Source organism: Chenopodium album, chromosome 3, assembly GCF_948465745.1.
Source record: "Chenopodium album chromosome 3, dcCheAlbu1.1, whole genome shotgun sequence".
NCBI lineage: Eukaryota > Viridiplantae > Streptophyta > Magnoliopsida > Caryophyllales > Amaranthaceae > Chenopodium > Chenopodium album.
This window is the reverse complement of record NC_137836.1, coordinates 43,299,012-43,326,044: the sequence shown is the minus strand read 5'-3', so window position 1 is coordinate 43,326,044 and position 27,033 is coordinate 43,299,012. Positions and strand designations below refer to the sequence as shown.

Genomic DNA, 27,033 nt, shown 5'->3' with positions numbered 1-27,033 from the left:
TTAACATTAGATCCATCTTCCGATTTCTAAGCATGTAGCAAGCTAACAAGGCACAAACACTATTGTTGACTCTTACAACAATTCGACGATCCAAGACAAAATTAAGTATCACCATAACTTACATTCTATTTTAAAACGTTCTATCATACAATACCTGCATAATCTCGTTCACCTATATTATTTCATTTTTTTCCTTTTCCATATTTCTTAAACTCCCCTGAGTAGCAAGATTTTTTTTTTTTTTTTTAAACCTTAAAACTAGTCAGCACAAAGTAGCAGCTAATACCTACCCTTGCTCTTGTCCTTAAGTGTCATCAAGCCCGTAATCCTCACCAAAATATGTGTCAACTAATCCATTTGCCATATTTCTGAGGTCTTCATTTTCATGAAACTGGAATCGTTCCATGGCTTCAATGCCATCCTCACTTTCTACAAGCTTCGGACCCTGGCCATTGGGCATTCCTCTCAAAACCTATAAAACAGAAATTCAAACATTCAGACATTGCAAATAAATACACCAGGGCTCTGAATCCAGGGGCTTGGAATCAGGTCAAGCAGTTTCAAAATGCTTGTCATGCACAAGGAAACTAATACTTTAACCATTTCAGGCCGTCTTTGTAATGACTGGAACTCATAAAATTATCTAGGAATTGCTGGAATTCACATAGTTGACAATATAGAATGCGAGGCATCCAAAAAAAATTAAGTTGTTTCTTGATGCCACTAATTACTCTGCAATACATAATAAATTAGTGATAGAATGAAATGTAAATGAAAGTAAAAATCAGCAACACATGTCACATAAATCCGACAATAACCAAATTAGATGAGCTCACCAGCTCTATAAATTGCAGACCCAATTTCGCAGCCTCTACATCGGCAGATCGGACAAGCTCAATGAAACCAGGAAGACATCCTCTGCTAACTAATGAAACCAAGTGCTCCACAATCAGACTCGGTTTACCAGAACCTTCTGTTGGGGCCACACATGTATTACCAAGGACATAAGCTACCTCTTTCCTTACATCAAATGGTGCAGTTGAAAGAAGACGCAATAGCAATGGTACTGCCTCACTGTTATAAACTAATTTTTTGTGTTCAATGGAACCTGCAGCAATATTAGAGAGCATCCATGCTGCCTCCTACAAGAATACAAAACTTGATTAGAATCACTTATGTGATTAAATCAATTTTCTTGAAAGTCAATCTTAATATATTATGCCCAACAGTTTCTTACAACTACTCACCACATCTCACTCTTTCTCCTATAATCCTAGGTTGTGTGCAAACAGTAAGTGATCTTTCTAAAATGGAGGTAGTACAAATTATTTCTTTAGGCTTTCCACCTTTTTAGTGAAAATTTACTACGAAAAATACTTCGTAAAAAGGAGCATGACTGGTTCTTGTTTCTCAATTTCTCCTAAAAAATGGAAAGAGAAGAGATAAAATAATAGAGGACCAGCAGTCCTCCAAGTACTACAAACTAGTTAACAAAACAGATCCTGAAAAGGCCCCTCAATGGGATAACCTAATTGAGACCGAGAGTATGCAGAAACCAAAAAACTTAATGATGCTATTTTACTAAAAAAAATATAAATTTGGTTTTATATAACTAAATATTGATTGGACGCACAAACTTAGGTATACAGATTTTATACTTGGCTAGAAAATAAAGAGATTCAAGAACCTTGGTTATTTAAAAGGTAGCATCCCCTTTAAAATACTGGGAATACCCTTACGTTCTAAAAATAAGTAGTTTCAATGTCCGACATTTATTTGAGAAAATCTTGGCTCATATCATTATCCTCCATGTTAATCTACAATGGAGTCATCTCTCAACTATCGAGTCAAATTACAAAGGGGGCATTTGATTCACAAAGGGAAAAGAGAATGACATAGAGAATGGAATAGAGAACAAATCCCTATATCATCTTATGTTGTTTGGTTTACATAAAAAAGAAAGGGAAACCCATGTAACTCCCACCACTCTGTTCCCCTTCGCTTCACTCTATGATCAGCACCATCAACATCCCTCACCTTCCCCCATGTTGTTGCTGTTCCCGCTGCCACTGCCCCTCCTCATGTCGCCGCCACCTCCGCTCTACTTCTCCCCTCTCTTTCGCTCTCTTCTTGTTGGTGCTCCTTTTCACTCATTCTCTCCTCCATTATCTTTGTCTTTTTTAATTCAGTTTTTATGTAACTTTCTTAATGATTAGGGTTGTTTTAAGATAAGTGATAAGTGGTATGGTTTTAAAAAGTTCAAGTTGTCTTTGTGGTGGATTTCGGTGGTGGGGGTGGTTTACCATGGTTAGGTGGGGTTCAAGTGGACGTTGGGGGTGGTATCGTGGGGGTCGGAGTGGGTTTTTGGTGGTGGGTGGGTGGGTGGTATCAAGGAGGTCGGATGGTTAGGCGGGGTTGTGGCGTATGGAGAGAAAGCAAAGGTGATTGGAGAGACAATACTTGGTGGTTGTGAGGCAGCAAGGTGGTGTAATGAGATGGTACGGTTGGTTAAATTGATAGTTAGGGTTAGTTGAGTAAGGCCCTGTTCTTTTGAGCTTCTGGCAGGCACAGCAGGGGTCAGCAGAAGCAGAGTAGGGCAGAGCCGAGCATCATTATTGTTATTGTTATGGTTGTTTTTATTGTTATTGTTATTTTTATTGTTGTTTTTATTGTTATTGTTATTGTTATTATTGTTAATACTATTGTTGTTAATACTATTGTTGTTGTTAGGTGAGTGAAAACATAAATAAATGTGTACCATATTTAACATATGTTAATAGTAGAAAGATAAAAGACAACAGTTTACTTATATTCATTTCACAAAATTTTTAAAATAAAATGATTTAATGAGTAATAATGATTTTACTTATAAATATGTCTTAATCATATATTTTTAACCCTTAAAAAAAATACAAATTACTACTTAAAAACCTCTTTTTTTTTTTTTAATTCATAAATTGTATGGAAAGATTTGAAAAATAATTCAACTCAATGAACTAACAATCAATACCCACATTAAATGTTTCTATACATTGTGACTCTAATATCAAATGTTTATAAAAAAAATTTGTTATTAGTTGTTATTATTATTATTTATTTATTTGAAAGAATTGTTATAATTATTAGAAATTATTAAAATAATATTATTAAATATTAATTCTTAATAGTTTGAATTATTCTAAATAAGAGATTATCTTTATGTATGTGCTAAAATTTGTTATATATTTAGATAAAATTCATAATATCAAAAGATAATATTTTATATTTAATTAATTTAAATTTAAAAATCTCATTCGATAATTTTAGCATTTGAATTATTTTATTTTAAAAGAAATTAATAATTTCTTATTTTATTGGCTACAATTAAAATTTATAATCCTACGTGGCACGTTAAGAAAATTAAATCCTATAGGGCTCTGTAAAAACTCGAGAAAAAAACTCCCCTTTATATATATATATATATATATATATATATATATATATATATATATATATATATATATATATATATATATATATATATATATATATATATATATATTAGATTAGATTATTATTGATAATAATTATTATTATGGTTAATAAATATTAATTATAATTAATATTAATAATTATTATAATTATTTAAAATAATAAATTATTATCATCAATACAATATTAATTATTATTATTGAATATTAATTATTATTGTTATTATTAATTATTATTTGAAAATAGAGCAGAGCAGATCTTGATCTGAGTAGAGCAGGGCTCAGCAAAGAACGGGGCCTAAGAGGAGTTTGGGGGTGAGGATTATTCCTTTTTTTGGTGGGGTGGGAGGGGGGGGGGGGGGGATAACGGTTGAGGGAAGTGGGGTAACTAAAACGCCCCCTAAACTCTAAAATTTTTTATAAGGATACACAAGTAAATTTGTCAATGAGGTAAACCATCTAAGCTGAGAGTGAAGGATAGCTCAGTTGATTAGAGCTTCCCTCCCGGTTCCGTCCTAGGATTATTCTCATCACCCGCCCTTTAGGTGTCTAAATAAAACACTTGGTCACACCCTTTGTGCCTAGAACACCTGAACTTATTTTCATGTTCATATGTGGACTAATGCTTCCCTTTAAGCCATTTTTGTCTTACTTGAGTAAGAGGCGTTTAGGGGTGAGGATGATTCCATTTTTTTTTAGGAGGGGGGGGGGATCATGGTAGAGGGAAGTGGGGTAACTAAAATGCCCCCTTAAACTCCATGAATATTTTTAAAAAGATATTTAAGTATATTTGTCAATAAGGTAAACCATCAAAACGGAGAGTGAGGGGTAGTTCAGTTGGTTAGAGCTTCATCCCCGGTTCCATCCTAGGATCGATTCTCATCACCCACCCTAACACTTGGTCACAGCCTTTGTGCCTAGAACACTTGAACTAACTTATTTTCATGTTCATATGTGGACTAATGCTTCCCCATAAGCCATTTTGTCTTTGTTTGCAAGACGGATGTACTTTGAATTAAATGGGTCCAGCAGTATGATTTCAAAAATAAATAAATACATACTGAAAGCCTGCATTTGTCAAGAAAGTCACTTTATTGACACAGAATAGCCTTTGGATGCAATGTTTGCTTTGACAATATCAGACATGCATGTAAATTTTCAACAGCAAACATAAGAAAGCTTCATGCCCTAGGGTAATAGGGGTCAGCAGGCATGAGGAGAGTGCCCCAATGAAGTGAGGTTAATTAAGCGAAAATATTCGTGTTAAAAGGTGGTTGCATGTCTTCTCTATGACGCTTTAAAAATGCGTCGTCTAGCAAAATAAATATTAGGTAACTTTTTAATTATATCAGGCTTCTTTTGATAATTTATTGTAACTTTACAGCTGATTTACAATGCTAGTTACACCTGGTTTAATTAAAGGTTTGCCCTTTCTTTAACCCTCCACCACTGGCAGTCATCACACCCAGCTTGATCATAATACCAACCAGCTAACCCAAGAAGAGAATAGCAACTACAAAAATTTCCAATTCTATGAAGAAATTCTAGAGACCAAGGGTGTAACTGACCATCGAACAGAGAAATTCACCAAGCCCCATTTCCATTATGATTAATGGCAAAATAAACATTTATAATAATATTTTTAAATAAAATAAAAAACAATTACAACACCACAATTCCCAAAGGAATACTAACTACAAAAAATTTAAAGAAAAAACACTACAAGAGGGACTAATACTTAAAAGTAAAATGCAAACCTTATTAAGTACGCGGTGTTCACTCCCAAGGCATTTAGAAAGAGCAACAATTACTTTATCTGCAGACAGGCTCAAAGATAAACATGTACTTCACTTTAAAAAAGGAGTTGACTAAGTAGGGAAGGGGGGATCTTTTTAATGGGAACTAAGTCAATTAACATGATACTAACCCGTAACTTCGCTTCCAGAAATAAGCACTGTAGAGGCTATAGTTGCATCACTGGCAACAAGATTACCCAAACTTCTCAACACCTAAAAATTATTTGTATTAGTATACACCTAGGAGATCTCTAACAAGATGAACACTAATTATAATATATAAAACACCCAATTACCCTACACTAAGATTTTATTTAGCTAATTCCAAAATGAATCATCATGTAAATACCGGTATTAGCAATTGCAAACTGTTTGATGTTGCCAATCTTTCCACGAGAAGATGAACAAGACTGCTCTTCACGATCATACTAGAAGCAACATCTGTAAGGGCAGTAAGATACACAGCCACCCAAGCGACTTCAGTTGCCAGTTCTTCGTCTCTGAGTACAAAATATAATTTAGATATTAGGACCAGTACTAGAAAAAATCTAGTTCTTGTTCTTCAAATGTTTTCTTCACAATAGTAATGATACGCAAACAAAAAAGGGAAAATCGCCGAGCAGAGTTTTTAAGAAGTATTTAAGAATAGTATAAAATAGGTGAGCTACAATCCATGTCTACCATAAAAGCAAGCAATTGGACCACCATAACCCAGATGCAAAACTCTTTAGGTTTTACATCCATCTTGGCCTCCAATCATAAGAACAAGAACACATTTTATGTAGAACATGCAAAAGCTGACCAGTATAAAAATGTAAATAGAGGTTTCCCACTTGAAACAAATACCACTGCAGCTCTAGCATTATACTCTAGGTTTTAAATGGGTGTGCCAGCTCTCCACATTGCTCTTCAACTGATCAGTAATACCCTAACACCACTACTAGTAGTATAACCACAACCAAACACCTTCGAATACCTTTGCTCCTGACAAGACCAGATCACAACTTAATGTATACTAAAACAACTTTATCATTATCATTATGTCCAACATGGCACTCCCTCCATTCCAAAGAATAAGAACACACTTTGATTGTGAATGAAGATTAGGAATAGTGAATAGAGAGATAAAAGTACAAGAGTGTGGGGCTGGTGAATGAGAAATGGGATGGAAGGAGAGAGTTGAATTGAAATAGAGACAAGATATTTTTTCGGACACCTATATAAAGCAGGTGTGAATTATATTTGTTTTTTGTATCTGTGTGAGTGGGTGGGGGAGAGGAGGGGGATAGAGGAAGTATTAATTTCAAGGATCCTCGAAAAAAATTGATAAATTGTTGCAAGTCTTCAAAATGAACCTGTTCGGTACAGATCTGCATTAGCTCTTGGTATGGCCATTCAATTCTGAGCTTCCACAACTAGCTATGGGATTCTACTTCTACTTGTTACTAATAAAGTGTGCATCTGATATGTCAGGCTAAACAGAATAAAGTGCCTTGGGATAAGGATGAGGTACACTTGGGCACTTCACCAAAACCTAATGTAATTGACCTTATTGCAACCTCCAGATTACCCAAAAATTCATTTCTCATCATGATTACGTATTTATGTGTATATATGCTCTGCAAATTACCCCATTAGTAATCTGCAAGTCAATCACAAAGGGATTGAAGAACATGAGCCCAGTGCGATGTAAATGCTATCTCTTACCTCTAAGGTTGCCTTGAAATAAGACCATCATGTTAAATAGAAGCTCTTCAGCATCTTTTAGCAAATTAGCAGTATGTTTTCTAAGTTAACCTATATACAGTGAAACAAACTAATTACATTTATAAACCCCTGCCATAGAGAAAGAAAGAATACATGAAGAACAGCCAAGGAGAAAAGAATAATATTGGGAAGCAAAAAACACTGTAGCATGCAATGAAATACGCTGCAGGAAAAGTGTTCTCTAGTTTATATCACAATATAATATTAGTAGCAAAACAATGCATCCCCAACCCTCCCACCCCTCTGTTTGAGGAGAGTAGATACAATTTTGTCTTATACCAAATATTTTGCAGATTGGTCAAAGCAACAGACTACAGTACAAGGTTCTGAATTATTCTACAACATTTTGTCTTATACCTAATATTTTGCAGATTGGACTACAGTCCAGATCACTAATAACTTGTAACAAGAAAATACATTCATGAAACTGTGCAAGATCCTCACAAGCAAGAATCAGTATAAATATATGCTAATGTTGCAAAATTGAAGTATCGCCATGAATTGTTGCCATAGAACATCCATCCAGTGACTCCTATTAAAATCAATATAGCCAGTGCAAACATTCCAAGAAAAAGAGCATGGTGCATCAGCACAAACATAATATTCAATAAATCTTTATCCCACTGATCAGTAACAGACAAAGATGGAACCACGTGCGTGAGAGTACAGTATTCATCATGGGAGGAGAATACTATGCCATAGCATCAGCCACGCAGAAAACAAGTGCATAATATAAACCTTGACTAACAGCCAAACACTACATCTATCAACCTATCAGCATACAAGGGCCAAGGGGAAGAGACCTTTCACTTCAGAAAGGCCAAGAAGCCAGAGTCTACAAGTAATATGTTATGCTGTTGATATATCTGAATAGTTTATTACTACAACCACCTTACCTCCTCGACAATAAGGTATAATATCAGTATAGTTCCTACAGAAGAATATATTAAGAAAATCCCTTACGATTTTTTCAAGTGCCGGATAATTGCATCAAGTACACCATCCATCTTGATAAGTTCCATTGCAGCTCTGGGATTCGGACCCTACATTTTATCAAACTGTAAATAACTTAACACTGATACCGACAAAGCAATTAAAGAAAAACAGATGAAAAACTGACAAAAGCAGAACAGCTGTCAGAAGTGAACCACCATTGTATCTAATGATTTAGAAAAGGCGAAATACTATTGATTCATAATTAGCTTCAGAATAATAATAGGAAATTGAGTACAAAGGGCTTGTTCTCTTCAGCTTATTTTTAGTTCAAATGAGTTCAGCTCCAATCAGTTTAGTTCAGTTCTTAATTTCCTTCTATCATAAAATATTCAGTTCAGTTCAAAGTCACAAAAAGTAAACGCACAATGCACCTACAGATACTTGGACCACTATAAGGTTTGTTATAAAAATAATCTTATATTTTCACAAAGTTGAACTAACTACTAATAACTTTTTTGATTGGAATTACAATAGGCACCATAAACTAAATCAACTCCATAAATTAACTGACTTCCTTCTTATAAACAAGTCATTCAACTTCAGATATGTAACTGGATGATCAAAAGACAGCTTGAAGTTCAAGATAAGGAGGCTAGCGTTAGATATTATAATTTAATGTTTCATGATTCAGTTTTCAATCCTAACCTCAGGGCACAATCAAATTTTACTGTAGTATACTTCCTCCCTTCATACCATGGGGCATAATGTTTGTGTAATAGACCGTGCCAAACTCCCAGTGGTCCATATATACTCCAGAAGAAGAATAAGGTGAGTGGCACTCACAACAACACACTGGCTGCAGGTCACAAGGGCACTCATCACCCAGAGAATGATGAGAATGAACAGCTTGAGAAAGAGACAAACTCAGCAGCCAATTTGGGCATCCTTTTGGCATCTTTTTGCTTCGGTTGTATACATAAAAAAAAAAAAAAAAAAAAAAAAGGAGAGGAAAATGAGTGAAGCGGGCATTGTATTGAGTGGAATCTTGGGGTGCGGTGAGCTAAACTCACTGTGGAGCTTGATAGGCTAAAGCTATCATTATAAAAAACCTTGTTATGTGAATGAAAGCTGCCATCTTTTCTCTCTAAATATCCTGTTTTATTGATTTGCTTGCTTGAGTGTGACTGTAATTGCTTGAATCCTTTACAGTCTGCAAATGATATTGTGTTGATTGGTGAGGCAAAAGAAGGCATGGTAAGCAAGTCAGAATTGTAGGACAGAATATTTGGAGTGTAAGTTTAGTGGACTTAGAAGTATGAGAGACTAGGAAGATCTCCTTGGATGGGAGTTTTGACCAAGGTTCTGAATTATTCTGGTATCTAGGATTGTTTAATTAAAAAAGATAGGAGATTGACTGGACTTGTTAATTATAAAACTGAAGCGGGATGGATCAAGTGTAAGAATGCTATTGAATTCATATGTGATTCTAGCAGGCCCAATAAATTGAAGGGATATTCTACTGCACGACAATTAAATCTGCCCCATCATATGGTATAGAGTATTAGCTGTGAAGCACTTTTACATTCATAAGAAAAGCAAGGATGAATGATTGAAGGTGAGATATAATGAAGTAAACACCGGGGGAGAGAGAGAGAGAGCATGATAGATAAAAAAGAGAGAGAATAAAACTTAATTAGAAATTGACATTACTGGATATCCAATTCTTATTAACATATCTTACGAGAATAAGATGATGGCTACATTACTAGAACGGCTTTACTGTTTAATCTAAAAATTGATTTTATGCAAAGATTGGTGGACCATTCTCGCCTCACTCCTCAGTCAAAGCCTATGCCTCCACATAACCTAGGTGAAACTGTGAGTTTCCGATATTTAGTGTACACAGCCTCAGGTATGCACTTAAACTTTAAACCCAGAGGATAAACTGGTGGTAGGTGGTGGTTTTATACTAATAAGAATAGGGTGGAAGAGTCCGGCTAACTCTGAGAGTAATTTGATTTCATGCTAACAAAAAGATACCTTGGAACTGCCAATCAAAACCAATTGGCATTCTATGGGGAATTTATGAAACTAAGAGTTAACAAAAAGATACCTAGGAACTGCCTGTCAAAACCAATTGGCATTTTAGTAGGAATTCATGAAACTAAGAGTTCAAGAGATAATTTTTCCTTAGCAGGGGTTCGAAAGCCGAGCTACCTCTCCATGTATATTGATGTCGCATGGATGTCCCATGGACTAACAAAGAAGAGTGGTGGGGATTGCATGAATATTAGCATATGGCATAGTTAAGGAAGTGAGGAGGTGCCATGCACTATGGTGCCTAGACTTAAAAAGATGAGGAGTGGGGGGATTGGATTGATTCGCAATTTAATTACAGGATGACAAGGTTCTGGGAATGAGGAGAGCTAGGAAGTCAGGTACTATGGAAGGGTGTTATAGACTGAATTCTACTGATTTAATTAAGCATAATTAGTATTTAATTAAGGCTAAAAGCTTGAACATTTGACTGATTAAAGGTCGGATTACATAAGGATAGTCATAACTTGAGGTTATGAATCTCTCAGTAGCTTTAGGCTACAAATCTCTCTAGTAGCTTGAGGCTACAAGTCTCTCAAGAGGTTCACTCAATTTCTGCCTCCCTTCTATGTTACCCATACTAACTTACTTATACTAATGGTCAAGGTTGACCTTAAAGCTTACATGTGACTACTTAACGAAAATGGAAAAACCATAATAAAACATACTAAAAGTTGATTGCTTTCTTTCCTTCTCTTCTTCTTAATTAAATTTGTCTTTTACTTCATTACCCCCTAAAGTCGGTCTATTAAAAAGGGTCAACGCATGGAGAAGATATCTATGTTTGTCTGAAGACTTTCTTTAAATCCAATAGAAAATTTTCGTTTTTCCAAGTTTTAAATAATCATGGACATTGATAAAGATGCAAGACAAGAAATAGAAACCATATATGTGTCACAGAGGCACATTATATGTACAAATCAATCAATCAATCAAAGCCTTAATCCCAAAAGTGGGGTCGGCTAACATGAACCAAATTTGATTATTCCGTGTAGTCATCAACATAAATCTTTCTCCTCCATCCCTTACGATCCAAAACTTCATCCTCACGTAAATCCATGCACTTCATATCCTTCCTCACTCCTTCCAACCAAGTCATCTTTGGTCTCCCTCTTCCTCGTTTAATCCCTCCATGGTCCCACTCTTCCACTCTTCGCACCGGTGCACCCTCGGGTCTCCGTCTTACATGTCCAAACCAACGCAGACGATTTTCCCTTAATTTATCTACAATGCCCGCCACACCTACTTTCTTGCGAATAACCTCATTTCTGATTCTATCTCTTAAAGTGTTTCCACACATCCACCTTAACATGCGCATTTCCGTAACCTCCATCTTTTTAATATGCTCTTTCTTAGAAGCCCAACATTCTGTACCATAGAGCAACACTGGTCTTATGGCAGTCCTGTAGAATTTTCCCTTCAACTTTAAGGGAATGCTGCGGTCGCATAGCACTCCCGTGGCCGCTCTCCATTTAAGCCACCCTGACTTAATCCTGTGGGTCACGTCTTGATCAATGTCACCATTCTTCTGGATGATCGACCCTAGGTACTTAAAACATTCACTCATGGTCAAATCCTTTCCATCCAAACTCACCACTTCATTGCTTGTCCCCCTCTGAGTGCCAAAACGACATACCAAATATTCAGTCTTACTCCGACTTAGCTTAAACCCTCTAGATTCCAACCTTTGCCTCCATTGCTCCAACTTGACATTAACCCCATCCTTAGTCTCATCCACCAAAACGATATCATCTGCGAACAGCATACACCATGGAACCTCATCTTGAATTGGTCTAGTTAATTCGTCTAGAACCGTTGCAAAAAGAAAAGGGCTTAATGCAGACCCTTGATGCAATCCGATTGTAATAGGGAAATCTTTTGTCAACCCTCCGCATGTCCTCACATTTGTTGACACATCCCGATACATATCCTTAACTAGGTCTACATACCTTCGTGGGATACCTTTCTTCAACATTGCCCACCAAAGTATCTCTCTTGGCACCTTGTCATATGCCTTCTCTAAATCAATAAAGACCATATGAAGATCTTTCTTCTTTACCCTATAAAACTCCATCATTTGTCTTATCAAATGGATTGCCTCCATAGTAGATCTCCCAGGCATAAAACCAAATTGGTTATCTGAAATGCTTGTGCATGCCCTCAACCTTTGTTCAATCACCCTTTCCCACAACTTCATAGTATGGCTCATAAGCTTAATTCCTCGATAGTTAGAACAATCTTGAGCGTCTCCTTTGTTTTTATAAACCGGGACCAAGGTGCTCTTCCTCCAATCTTGTGGGATCCTTGTAGCCGTCCATATCTTGTTGAAAAGGTTTGTTAACCAATCAATACCAATCTTACCCAAACACCTCCACACCTCTATCGGTACCCCATCAGGGCCAACCGCCTTCTTAGGTTTCATCTTCCTCAGTGCAATCTCCACCTCTACTCTCCTAATCCTTCGCACATACTCCATGTTGATTTCTTCATCACTCATAGAGGTATCTCCTATCACAACTCCATTACTTCCATTAAATAATTCATCGAAGTACCCCTTCCACCTGTCCTTGATGCCCTCCTCTTGCACTAGGACCATTTGGTTCTTATCTTTGACACACTTCACCATGCCAATATCCTTCCTTGCCTCTTGTCTTCTCTTTGCCATCTTATAAATGATCCTTTCTCCCTCCTTGGAATCAAGCTTTTCATAAACCTCCTGATATGCCTTTTCTTTTGCTTGGCGAACAGCTGCCTTTGCCTTACTCTTAGCCTCCTTATACGCTGCAAAGGTTTCATCACTCCTACATTTTCCTAAGGCTTGATAGCATTCCCTTTTTTGCTTAATTACTGCTTTCACCTCTTCATTCCACCACGAAGTATCTCTCTGTACCGAAGTTCTTCCCCTTACTTCCCCTAAGACCTCTTTGGCCACTCTTAGGAAACAGTTCTTCATTCGTAACCAGGTCATGTCCGGATCCACCTCTCCATCCCAATCCGCTTCTTCAATTACCTTTTCTGTAAAAACCTTAGCTTTTGCATCCCTTAGGGTCCACCATCTTATCCTTGGTTCTTCTTGTCTAACTTTTTTCTTCGCCTTCTCTTTCAGACGAATAGTCATTACCAATAGCCGGTGTTGGGTGACCACACTCTCCCCTGGGATAACCTTACAGTTTATGCAACTTTGTCTATCTATGCTCCTTGTGAGCAGGAAGTCTATTTGAGTTGCATTTGCTCCATTCCGAAAAGTTATCAAGTGTGAATCCCTCTTCTTAAACCAAGTATTAGCCAAAATTAAATCATATGATTGGGCAAAATCCATAATAGCTTCACCACCGGCGTCCCTCTGCCCATACCCAAAGCCTCCATGGACACTCTCATAGCCATCTCGGCTCGCCCCAACGTGCCCATTTAGATCCCCTCCAATATATAACTTCTCTGAGTGGTGGACACCCTGCACCACCTCGTCTAGGTCCTCCCAAAATTGTCGTTTCTCTTCTGCATCTAAACCCACTTGGGGAGCATAAGCACTGATAACATTCACAATCTCCTTGCCACATAGCAACTTCAGCCTTATCAACCTATCGTTCTTCCGATAGACCTCGATCACCTCTTTTGCCAACCTCTCATCGAGAACCACACCAACTCCGTTCCTAGCTCCACCATTCCTTGTTCTGTGGCTCGTTTCTTGCCCAACATACCATACCTTATACCCCAAAACCAAGCCTCGAGCTCCTTCTCCTGTCCATCTTGTCTCTTGGAGGCACATGATGTTCACGCGTCGTCTTTTCATTACTTCTACCAATTCTGCTGATTTTCCCGTAAGAGACCCCACATTCCAAGAACCAATCCGCAAACTAAATTCTTTTCTCCCACGCTCCCTCCTGATCCCAACTCCAAGTCCTTGATTATTTGACACCACAATTGGGCAATATGGCGCGTCGCTTCTGGGCGACGACCTAGCAACCCTTACATACTTATCACTGCACCCGGGTCTGGGAAGTGCAGCGCGTCGCTCAGTAGGGAACGCCCCAATGGCACGCCCTTGCTCATTTGACACCACACTCGGGCAATGTGGCGCGTCGCTTCTGGGCGACGACCTAGCAACCCTTGCATACTTATCACTACACCCGGGTCTAGGAAGTGCAGCGCGTCGCTGAGTAGGGAACGCCCCCACGAAAATATCTGTTTGGCTCATGTCATGGGATGTGACGAAGTTTTATACTGGCTGTCACTGGCCTACCGTAACCCTCCTCCTTTATCCAGGCTTGGGACTGGCAGCGGGAAACCCACTGGCGGAGTTGCACATTATATGTACACATAAAAAAAAATAGGGATCATTTAGTGCACAAATCTCTACTTTTCTTGTCTTTACAGATATTAAAACCAGCTGAGATGACATCAGAACTAATAATGTATACCTTTCTCAAGAGCTATACTTAAAGCAATACAAGATAGTACAACCAGGAAACTGGAAGCTCTAACTTTATCCCTTATTTCAGTTTGCAAGTTTATCCCTTAAGCAATACGTGTCTATCAATGATGTCATCATGCCAGCAATGGCTTGTTTTAGTATTAGTTATATACTTTTATTTTCTTTAAACAATCAATTCAGCCAATACAGCTTGAAAGAAAGGAATAATAGACAATAACAAATAGCAGAATAGAATTGATTGGTATCTGAATCAGTACAGTCCCTTTTCGAGGCCAGCAATAGAATTAAAGAGCAGAATACAATCACAAACTTATTCGGAGAAACAATACATTGATATAATAGAATTCTTCAACATAAAATACACATTACCTTGATAAGATTTGACAGTGCCCAAGCTGTTGTTCTTACTGTCGATCCCTTGTCTGGAAGAATCATTCTGACAAGAGGTAACAATGCTCCTTGTGAGAGCAAAACATTTCTAAGATCCTCTCCTTCACCCGCAACATTACCTAATGCCCATGCACACTGCTCAGCTACTGGCAAAGAGCTCTTCTCTTCAGAGCAAAAGGCAAAAAAAGGTAATTAGTAGGTAATACTAACTCCACATTTGCTATCAGGAAGCTGAGTCATTCAAGGATTCAACCCCTATATTGGCTCAAACACAACAACAGAACTGCTTAGAATTCCCTTAAAAATGAAATTTTGAAATAGAAGCAGCAGAAATTTTGATTCGCACGAACTAAAAAAAAAAACTTTTCTCTTAGGACCGACTCGGTATCATGTGACTTTTTGGTTATTGATCTTTGGTTTTGCGATTAGAAAAGTTGCATTATATAAACTTTATAAACTTTACAATGACCTTTATATTAGTAATGCTAATATCAGTCATGTTAATTTGAAATGGACAATAGAAATCAAAATACCACTTTTTACTTTGATTTTGGGTTTTTTTTTTTTTAAAAAAAAACATTACCTAATAACCCTAAATCTGTAATGATAACAAACATACCCTTGGCATTCTAGGTAAATTGAAGTGAGAATAAACTTCACTATTATAAAGATTCTCGATATGTCCTCAGCAATTATCTTGATGAATGACGTCTTCAAAAAAAAAAAAAAAAAAAAAGTTCTTGATGAATGACTGTTTAGGTGATTTGAATGCATAACCCCAGCAATAAATTCCTAAAGCTTAAAAAGGTGTCTTCCACACAACCAAGAAAAAATTTATACTAATATTTAATAACAGAAATACTTGAAGGAAATGTAGAGTGCCGAGTGTCATTTTTCTTTTTCAATTTTTCTTTTTTAATACATGCCTTTTCATCCTAATGTTCACTTTATTCCCAAATGACACTTCCTCTTAATTTTCTTCCCAAACAATTAAATTCTTCTTTCAAAAAGTATATGAAAACTAACTTTTATGCAATAATTCTTTAATCAACTCTTCACTTAAAAACATCTGATCAAAAAGTTTAAGCCGTGCATTTGGGCTAAATACTAGTTTTTATGAAAAGCTAGAAAATGGAAGGACATAAAAAGTGATAGCAATCCTACGATTAGACTTAAGAGCCATAAAGAGAAAAAGATTGACTCTTGTAGAGTAGTTAGGCATTTGGCCAGACAAACCCCCCCCCCCCTCCACCTTTCCCTCCTCTTCAGGGGATCAGATCCACATATGTCACTGCTTTCATCAGTTATGGTGTAATTAATTATTTATAATGCAAATATTCTGCTGACGCTTTCAAACTGTAGAGCAGGTACATGGGCTCTTTAAACAATAACTAAGAATTGCACACAAACAATTCTACTTTTCCATCAGTATGCCAATTTTGCAATTTATACTTAAACTTTAGAGCAACAAAATCCATTTCAAAATACTTTAGCTATTGGGCATTAACTATTAAAAGGTAAAAGAATCCTAACTCATAAACACAAATAAATAAATGAATAAATAATTAAATAAGAAATTGAAATTCATTTGTTTCATTTTCTAACCTCCAAGATGTGCAATAAGCAATGGGAGTGCAGGAAGCAAAGATTTTGTCTCTTCTGGTAGTCCTGCGGCAATGTTTGTGAGACACCAAGCTGCCTCAAGCAACTGTAACACAACAAGGATGAAAAACCTCAACATCGTTGACTGAGAAATGAGCTACTGGGTGAGAATAAGAAAAATAAGAAAACCTTTCATTAATCCATCCTTATCAAAGTACACCACTGATAATCCTTCATTTTACAAATAAAAATTAATTTTGAAAAAGAAAGAAAATTCTGTACATGGAAATAGAATCTTACCCTTTAAGAAGAACAAAAAAATGGACGGGGATTACCTAATTACTCAATCACTTGATTCACCCCTCCCTAAACCTATGTTCAAGCTAGATAGAGGTACAACTATGAGCAACTTACACGAGTATGACTGCATGTATGTCAGGAAAAGGTCCAAATGTCAAAAAGTTCAGACACAAGGCAAAAAAGGCTGTTCTCCCAACGTATTCCAAATAGCAAGGTACCTTAATAATGAAGGTCTGACATTAAAATTGCATATGTACATTTTGGACTGATTTGTGAGTTAGTTCTTGTTTGTATTGCTGAATTCAAACACATTTGTGAGCATATATTGTATTATATTCTCCTTGTCTCTTTCTATTACAGTATATTTTATCAACTACAAATATATAGGTCATATTGTTTAAAGTGCCTAGAGAATTTATTAAGTGCCAAGTAAGGATATCATATCCTCACCGGGAGAAATGTTGAACATATGCATTTACTATTAACACATGGATAATTTCATAGAACTTTCATTAATATATAAAACCAAGATGCTGCAACATTAACTCTTAAAGTTAATCCCTTTGTTTTTCTCAGATGTTCTCCAGAACCACAAACAGTTTGCAAATAGACCAACAACAAAAAATTCATTGATTTAGAAGGTGCATGTCACTCACGTAAGACCTAGCAACCAACTACAATTCCTAATACCCTATGAAATACATATAGTAGTATCCTAGTCTTTCTTGTTTCCTTCTTTTGAGAAATTTTCACTGGTAGTAAAACAAAATATTAAAAATTAAAAAAATAAAATAAAAAATAGAAAGAAAAAAAGTCAACATTACATATGACCTTTTATTCCTAAGAGAGGTTGTCCCCATTAATATCCTTTATTAACATTGTTTGTTAATATAGTGGCATTCTCGTAAATAATAGTACTTCTTTCTCCCCCCACTCCCATGGCTTTCCCCTCCCACGGCCACTCAATTTTGTCTCTCCTCCCCTTCCATGGCCACTATTCCTTCTCTCTCCTCCCCTCCCATGGCCTTGTCGACCGACCACCATCGGGAGTCTAAATCGGCCGGTTGGACAAAAAAAGAAACCCTAGTAGGTTATATGTAAAGCGGGCCCTTACTAACCCCTTAGGGAAAGGGCGGTGCTCGTGGAGGTGTGACAATCGTCTAGTGATACTAATGGTTGTGCAGGTGGTGGTAGTGGTCGATTGGTGGTGGTAGTGGACAATTAAAGGTCGTACTGTGGTCAAATGGTTGTGCTAGTGGTTGTGTGATGGTCGGATGATGGTGTTAGTGGAGGTGCGGAAGTAGAAGGTGGTGCCAGTGGGTGGTTCAGTGGTGATAGAGGAGAGAGAGAGGGGGGCATTGCTTAAGAATTTACCAAAAAACCCTTGATATTAACAAGTTATGTTAATATAGGATATTAACTTGTATTTTCTCATTCTTAAAATACTTTAGTCAATATTTCTCTATGTTACTTGGACTCGGATGAAGTGTCAAATTAGACACGGGTGTCCAAGCATCAGACTCGCCCATTTTCTTGAAAAAAATTATGATTTTAGTTAAAAATGAAGTGTCCAAGTGTCGGTGTCGGTGTCCAACAAGTGACGGACACGTGAGGTAAATGAAAGAGTCTGAGTAACATAGATATTTCTATTAGGAAGTTGCCCTTTGGTTAACAATGGTTCCCTTATTATAATTTAAAAGCCAAAATAATAATGAGACAAAAACCACATACAATATTGATTGTCATTCTTACAACCACTATACCTCCATATTAGCCATCAATCTCCCACAAAAAACAACCAACCCTTAATACCACCACCTAGAAGACCTTCGTGGACAACCATCATTCTCAAACCCTTTACATTCCTACCCACCACCACCAATATAACTCGAAGCAAGCTTCAAAAAACACTATCATAATTACACATCCCCATCAACGCATCCACTAACACTCCCGTGTGTGCCTAATTCCAAACACCGCCCACAATGGCCACAAGTTCCCGAAGAACCCCCTATTACTCCTCGATGAACTGAATTAGTGGTCGGATTCGATCACAAAAACTCAAATCTTAAACTTTAAATATTGAGAGGGCAGTATTGAAAATGTAGCTACAAGGTAGTTGAAGATAATGAGACTGACCTTAAGGTACATGCAAACGGATGAGTTTAAGTGAGAAAGATGGGGAAAGAGAGGAAAAATTGGAGAGAAGGAGATGGATAATTAAAGAGTGGGCATGAACGCATGATTAGTATTCATAGAGGAAGATGGGTTTCACAAAAAAGATGGAATGTTGATCTGGTATTTGGATGGGTTAAATTAGAATAAGATTTATTTAATTTTTTAATAAATGAATTAGAATATGATCCGAGTAAGCAAAAGCTAATTTAGGGTGGTTTGCGTAATTTTAACCATTCTCTTATTAACCAGTATAACCACTAGTGGATCTACAGTACAGCTAGGGGGCAAGTGCTACCCCTAAAAAAATAAAATAAAAATAAATAAATAAATAAAAAAGAAGAAGAAGAATAAGAATTTTACAAAAATATAATTATGAACCAAGTTAATCTGTAGTAGACTATTCACCACCATCTTGTCTTAAGATAGTGAGCCACTAGTTTTTATGAAAAGTAATGTGCTTAAAAGTGAAGTTTAATTATTGTAATTCAACTTATAGCATGTTAATATATAGCATAATATACCAAGATATAATGATCTAGAATAACTAAATTGTGCAAGGGAGGAGGTGGCAAGGTGCCTAAGATGGAATATGTTTATTTGATCAAACAAAAGGCCATTGCGGTAGATTTTCCACACATTTAAGTATAAGAGGGGAATTGGGGGGAGGGGAACAAAGAGATAGAAGTAACAATAACTTTGAATGAGAAGTAGGGAAACCAAGGGCACACTATTGTGTGTAACTCTGCGTGTAAACAGGGGCAAAGAATTCAAATAACACAATTCAAAAGAGAAATCAGTCAGACCTGCTCATCTGGAGAACCAAATGAAAGGCACTGCACAAGAACTGGTATTGCTCCAGCTTGAAGCGCCATATCAACAGGGGGGAACTCCGATTTAGACAATAGACGTCTTAACTCACGTAAAGCACTGACCCTCTTCTTTTGTGCACCCTTTCCCCTAATATTAAGGACAAACGAGTACAAACTATTTAGTATGAAAATACCTAAAACTTCCATCAATGCAAGGGAAGAAAAACATCAAGAACACGGAAGCAATCAATTTGGTGCTTACAAAGAAACAATTCGAGAGTGTTCCATTGTCCAAAATGAAGGGACAAATAAATCCATAAGCCAGACATTTGTAGCAGACAGCTTACAAAGATTATAATTCATAATAATTATTTACATAAGCCCCTTCAGCCAGAACATGCATATATACAAATATAAAATCCCAGAAAACTTGACGGAAATTTTTTTATAATTCCCAGAAAGTATAAAAAGTCATCATTGTACTACAAAAACAAAGGCAGCCTTTTTTTTTTTTTTTTTTTTTTTTGGAAATTAAGGATCACTCTCTGCACGGATTAACTAAATTATACTTTTAAGGGTTTGTTTGAGCTGAGCTGAACTGAACTTAGCTGGACTGAATATTTTATGAGAGAAGGAAATTAAGAACTGAACTGAACTTAACTTAACTTATTGAAGCTGAGCTCAGCTGCTGTACTGAAAATAAGATGAAGAAAATAGGCCCTAGTGATGATGTCAAACTAATCTTCCTGAAATACTCTTCAGATAATAAAGGTTTTGCACTATCAAAAGTAATCTTAGTAAGTTATTTAATCAAAATATAAAAACAGATATTGATTATCCAAAATGGCAAAATTTGACTACAAAACTCAAATGCGACCAATTATTATTGTAAAATGTTTTATTGGTAAGAACTTTGAAACTAAGGTAACACAAAAAAGTCAATACATCAATGTGTTTTGGTGTAGCATAAGCATCTGTAATTGGAAGGTAATGTCACCCTGACTCACCCATCAATTAGTCAGATTCATTTGGGTTAGCAAAATTCTAATGATAAATGCAATAAAGCAAGAGGTCGAAAGGGGAAACACTTGTTAAATTATATATGAAAAAGTAGTTTAAAGGGTAAAGGAACAATGTGGACCATAAACCAGACAAATGACACCGATTCAAATGACGCCGATTAATACATTGAGTAGTTGAATATGGAGGATGGAATTTAATAATTAAAATCTCTCCAATTCTCCCCATGCCAAAACTTTAAAACCCCACCTTTAAATCCCTCCTATGTGAGCTAGGTACACATAATGACATACATACTCCTTGTCATGTTTACCCTTCACTCTATATCAGCAATATGGGTAGCCTTGTTGTTTCCCTTTTACACACCCCCCCCCCCCCCAAATAAAGATGATGAAGACCATTCATATTCATTAAATTTTCATTTTCAAATGTGATATGTTATAAAGTTGCAACACTATAGAACATATATGGATTTGTTGTGCCTCCCCCACCTTTAAATCCGTCCTATGTGAGCTAGGTACACACAATGACATACATACTCCTTGTCATTTTACTCTTCACTCTATATCAGCAATATGGATAGCCTTGTTGTTACCCTTTTACTTCCCCCCCCCCCCCCCCCCAAATAAATATGATGAAGACTATTCATATTCATTAAATTTTCATTTTCAAATGTGATATGTTATAAAGTTGCAACACTACAGAACATATATCGATTTGTTGTGCCTCCCCCCTCCCCCCCTTTGTTCCTTCCCAACAAAGAATTTGGACTGTAGTGCAACATAATCCCTAGGAAGATTATAGTAAGTCCAACTAACAGCTCACCAACATTCTTGAAACCACTTATTCTTGAAAGCAATAATTTGTTAAGGATTTTTTGTAAATAACCACCCCAAAATTTACCCTGTATTGAATTTACCACCCATTTTTTTCGAAATTAAAAATTACCACCCATTAATGTCAAAACCAATAGATTTTACCACCCTTTTTCAATTCTGGCAGTTTTCCGACTAGTTCAGCCAGTTTTCCGACTTAGGGCCCACAAAACATAAAATCAAAATTATATTATAAAAAAAAAAAAATCAAACCCACCACTACCACCTCTGGAAGGCGGCAGCTCTGCCACCTCCGACACCCCTCCCCTTCCCCGTTTCCATTTTCGACATCCATAATTCCTGCAATTTCCTCCACTCCTCAATCTCACCACCACCACAACTGGCCGGAATTGGAAAAGGGTGGTGAAATCTACATGTTTTGACATTAATGGGTGGTAATTTTTAATTTTGAAAAAAACGGGTGGTAAATTCAATACAGGGTACATTTTGGGGTGGTTATTTACAAAAAAGTCATTTGTTAATTCAGATTATACACCAATATGAACTAAAATGCACAAAAATATACAATACTGATAACACATAGGCAAACAACACCAACGTCACAATAATTCATCCAACAAACATACACAATAATCACAATTATATTAAAAAGAAACCATCAGTACAAACAGACATACTGATAAGAAATAGCAGTTTTCAATTCTTCAACAGCAGCAGAAGTCTGAGCTTCCAGAACTGACTGCTCCTCATCAAGCATCATTTCGGTATCCGGCTCGCCGCCATCATCATCACCACCAACCGCCACTCTGCAAAGCCGCTTCGTTCTAACAAGTGCCTCCCTCCTTTCTTTAGCAACAGCAACTGCATTCTGCCGTCTTTTTTGTGCAGCCAAATTCCCAACTACAAGAAAGGCCACAAAATTAGCAAACTTTATATAATACTGATTAACAATTTTTTGGGTTAATGAAAGCAAGAACAAAGAATCAACATTCCAACTGAAGTGGGGAATAAATTGAATTTTAAAAATACCCAACAAAATTTAAATAATTGAAATTTTGAGCCATAACAATTTGTAATAAATAACTCCAAAATATTTAGGTACATAAATTATGGGGCATTGAAATCATAGTTAAACCCTTGAAAAATTTCAGTAGGAGAATATTAATCAATCAAAAAGGTTGAAATTCCTTAACATTGTACCTAATTGAATCAATAACAACAAAATAAAGTTATGTAATTGAATGATAAACCCAGAAGACAAATAATATGATAAATTATCGATCAAAATATATGAAATTCAAATAAAGGAAGGGTTCAAGAGGATATAATTTGCCTGAAGATTTAATGGGGTCCCTTTTCTGAGGAGCCAAACTGCTATCTGTCATTTTGCATAAAACTGCTCTTGAACTTGATTGAAAGAAGTACTGCGAGAGACCTTTAGGCCTTATTTGGTTGGGACTCTTGGGAGGAAACCTCTCTCTCTTTTTTTTTTTTTTTTTTTTTTTTTTTTTTTTTGGAAATAAATTGAATAAAGATCAAATACAGTCCCTCAACTCATGTATTTGTGCCATTTTATTCCGTCTAGAATTTTTTGCTTTTAGTCCCTCCTCAAAAAAAAGTCCCTCCTCAATGGTATTTTCCAGCCAAAATTTGAGTGACGTAGCGTAGTCAGCAAAAGTTGAGGGACCATGACTTTTTTTTTTTTTTTCTTCTTAATTTTATTTAAAATTCCCAAAACACCTTATTAATAATTTTAAAAAACAAAAACAAAAATTCCATTATTTTTTGTCAGAATTTTATTTTTTTCTTCAAATATATTAAAAATGAAAAATTATATATTCTTACTTTAAAAATTAAAAAAAATATTAAAAAAAAAAAAATGTAATTCAACTCATTCCTCCTCCTCCTTTAAGTCTTATCATTTGTTCTTCTCACTAAATCTAATTCAATAAGAAAACCCATAAAATCTAAAACATTAAAAAAAAAATGAAAAAGAAAAACCCACCCCAACCGCCGGTCTCCAAGTCCTCCCCCAACGGCGAGATACATCTCGACACCCCCGTTCGCTGCTGCTCTTGCTATTCCAACTGCCCCACCACCAAAAACCGCCCTCCACAACCAGCCAAAACCCCAACGAAATTACACAAATTAATCTGATTCGAATCAAGGTCAAACACGGGCAGCAGGAGCAGCGAGCAGCAGCGAAAGAGGGGATGATTATAGGGTTTGAAGAGGCTTTTGACTGTTTTCGGGGTGGGTTTTTGGCGATTTTTGACGATTTTTGGGGAGTTATCAGCGGTTTCAAGGTGGTGGCTGCGGTGGATTTGGGGGTGGGATTTGGTTCAAGTGGTAAAATTGAGGGTGATTTTAGGTCGGCATGGTGGGTTTTGGTATTGGGGGTTCCATGGCTGGCTGTTTTCTGAGCTTTAGGGTGGCTGCCGGCCGGTTTTGGTGGGGCTAGGGTAAGGAAGAGGGTTTCACGGTGGGTGGGGGGTGGCTGGTATGTGGTGGTTTTTTTTTTTTTTTAATTTTATATTTTAACCAATTATAAGTTGAAGTAAAAACAATGCTGTAAAAAAAAAAAAAAAGACGAATAATTTAAAGATTCATATATTAATAAATTCTGAAGAAAAAAAAAAAGAAAAAAAAAATGAGTCATGGTCCCTCAAATTTTTCTGACTAGGCTAGGTCCCTCAACTTTTAGCTGGAAAACACCATTCAAGGTGGAGGGGGGACTAAAAGAGCACAAAAGAGTTTAGAGGGACTAAAACCGATCCAAATACAAGAGTTGAGGGACTGTATTTGGTCTTTACTCGAAATAAATTGGGAGGAAAACTACGTATTCCTTTGTTTGGTACTCAAAATTAAATAGAATTATTGTGTATTTCGGGCGTTGTAGTGGGATACTACTTTAATACAAAACTAGTATTTAGCCCGTGATATGCACGGGTTAAATTTTTTGCTAAAATGTTTATTAGTACGGATTTAATTGTACATTAAGAATGCTCTTCAATTGGAATTAAACTAAAATATTTATTAGTACAGATTCAATTGTACATTAAGAATGTTCTACAATTGGAATTAAACTAAAATGTTTATGAATACAAAAATGGTATATAGTAGTAAGATAATGTAAGATTAGTAGTAAAAATAATGATGTTGCTTCATATTTTCAATTTTACATTTTTTTCACGTAAAAAAAGATACATGAAGAGATACTTAATAAGAATTAATTATCTCCTACTCCATATAAGAAGCTGATAGAACCAACCAAGAGACGCGAGTGAACAATTATTTTTAGAAGAAACTAATTTCATCAAATTACAAAATAAAAGTGACTCTTTAGTGAAATGACATACAATAAATAAAGGAATAAAAAATTAAAAGAAAAAAATAAAGTAAAAGTGTACCAATAAGAATGGGACATGTGGCAGCGTATACCGTTTGCAAAAGTTCATATTATTAAACATTAGTATAGATGTAACCCAAAATCCCATTGTTGAAAATATTATATTTCCATTGTCTTGGACTCTTGGTATTGCTAGGACTATTCCTTTTTATTCAATTTTTTTACGTTATATAATTATTATTATTTTTTCTTACTTATACATAAACAGTATTTATTTATGTGTATATAGAGAACATAAATTGGCTTTGACTAATATGGTAAGGTGTGATCTTGTAACCATGAGATCCAATGTTCAAACCTTGTGGGGTGTTTTTATTCTTATTAATTAATAATGACATGGACAAATAAATGTTGCAATGCTAGGCCCCGTTCTTTAGAGCTGCTCTGCTCTGCTTTGTTTTGCTCTACTGAGCCCTACTCTGCTCTGCTCAAATCAAATCTGCTCTGCTCTACTCTGCTCAAAAGAAATCTGCACTACTCAAAAGAAATTTGCTCTGCTCTTCTCTATTTTCAAATAATAATTCATAATAACAACAATAATAATTAATATTCAATAATAATAATTAATATTGTACTGATGATAATAATTTATTATTTTGAATAATTATAATAATTATTAATATTAAAAATAATTATAATAATTATTAATATTAAAAATAATTTTAATAATTATTAATATTAATAATAATTAAAATTTATTAATCATAATAATAATTTATAATAATAATTATCAATAATAATATTTAATAATTCAAACTATTAAGAATTAATATTTAATAATATTATTAATTAATAATTTCTAATAATTATAACAATTCTTTCAAAAAAATAAATTATAACAATTAATAAAAATTTCTTTTATAAACATTTGATATTATAATCACAATGTGTAGAAACATTTTATGTGGGTATTGATTGTTATTTCATTGAGTTGAATTATTTTTCAAATCTTTCCATACATTTTAAGATTTAAAAAAAAAAAAGAGGTTGTTTTCAAGTAGTACTTTGTATATTATTATTATTTTTTAGGGTAAAAAATATATGATTAAGACAAATTTATAAGTAAAATCATTATTACTCATTAAATCATTTTATTTTAAAATTTTTGTGAAATAAATATAAGTAAACCGTTGTCTTTTATCTTTCTACTATTAACATATGTTAAATATGGTACACATTTATTTATGTTTTCACTCACCTAAATCGTATATGCACTTAATAATAATAATAATAATAATAATAATAATAATAATAATAATAATAATAATAATAATAATAATAATAATAATAATAATAATAATAATAAAGTAGTAGTAATAGTAGTAAAAAAAATAAAAAATAATAATAATAATAATAATAACAACAATAATAATAATAGTAATAGTAATAATAATAATAGTAATAATAATAATAGTAATAATAATAGTATTAATAATAATGTTGAAATCTGGTCTGCTCTGCTATCCTGAAATCTGCTCTGCTGAAATTAATCTGCTCTGCTCTGCCTAGAATCTCAAAAGAACAAGGCAAGTGACATGACATAATGGAGGAAGTATAAAAGGAGTGTTGTCAGTGGTTTAAAAAAATGGAGTGTTGTGAGACATGGTTATATGTCTCACAAGTAATTTATAAGCTTAGAGGTTTTCTCTCAAGTGGAGATGCCTAATTGAGTTCTTACTCAAATGAGTTTTACCATTTCCCAAGTTGGATATTTATAGGGAAACTCAAGTGAGAAATCCACTCTCCCATCAATGGGGGAGAGTTGGTAAAATTAATTTTTAAAGCAAAAACAAAAGAAAATAGCCAACAACTAATTAATCAACAAGTGGCACACTTAGAGGAGAGGTTAGGGAAGGACCACAAGGTAAAGGGGGGACCAAACTTGATCCCCTAGGCCTCCCCATACCCGATGACATTTTCCTATCACCCCAATCGGCTGCTGCCACGTGGCACCCCAACCTTGGGCACCCAGGGGCGCCCTGCTGATGGCC

The 27,033-nt window shown here is 35.5% G+C and overlaps 1 protein-coding gene across 1 annotated transcript; it reads right to left on the bottom strand.

The window, feature by feature from the left end:
• Positions 1-23,123, bottom strand: LOC145623962 (importin subunit alpha-9-like). Its single transcript, XM_081676878.1, has 11 exons — positions 22,967-23,123; positions 22,311-22,533; positions 19,772-19,925; positions 16,494-16,596; positions 14,868-15,052; positions 7,997-8,076; positions 5,616-5,766; positions 5,398-5,479; positions 5,228-5,286; positions 837-1,142; positions 1-472 (listed from the first exon to the last, which is right to left on the bottom strand). The coding sequence occupies exons 1-11, from the start codon at positions 23,016-23,018 to the stop codon at positions 305-307; spliced, it is 1,563 nt and encodes a 520-aa protein (XP_081533004.1). The 5' UTR covers positions 23,019-23,123; the 3' UTR covers positions 1-304.
• Between the last annotated feature and the right edge of the window lie 3,910 nt (positions 23,124-27,033).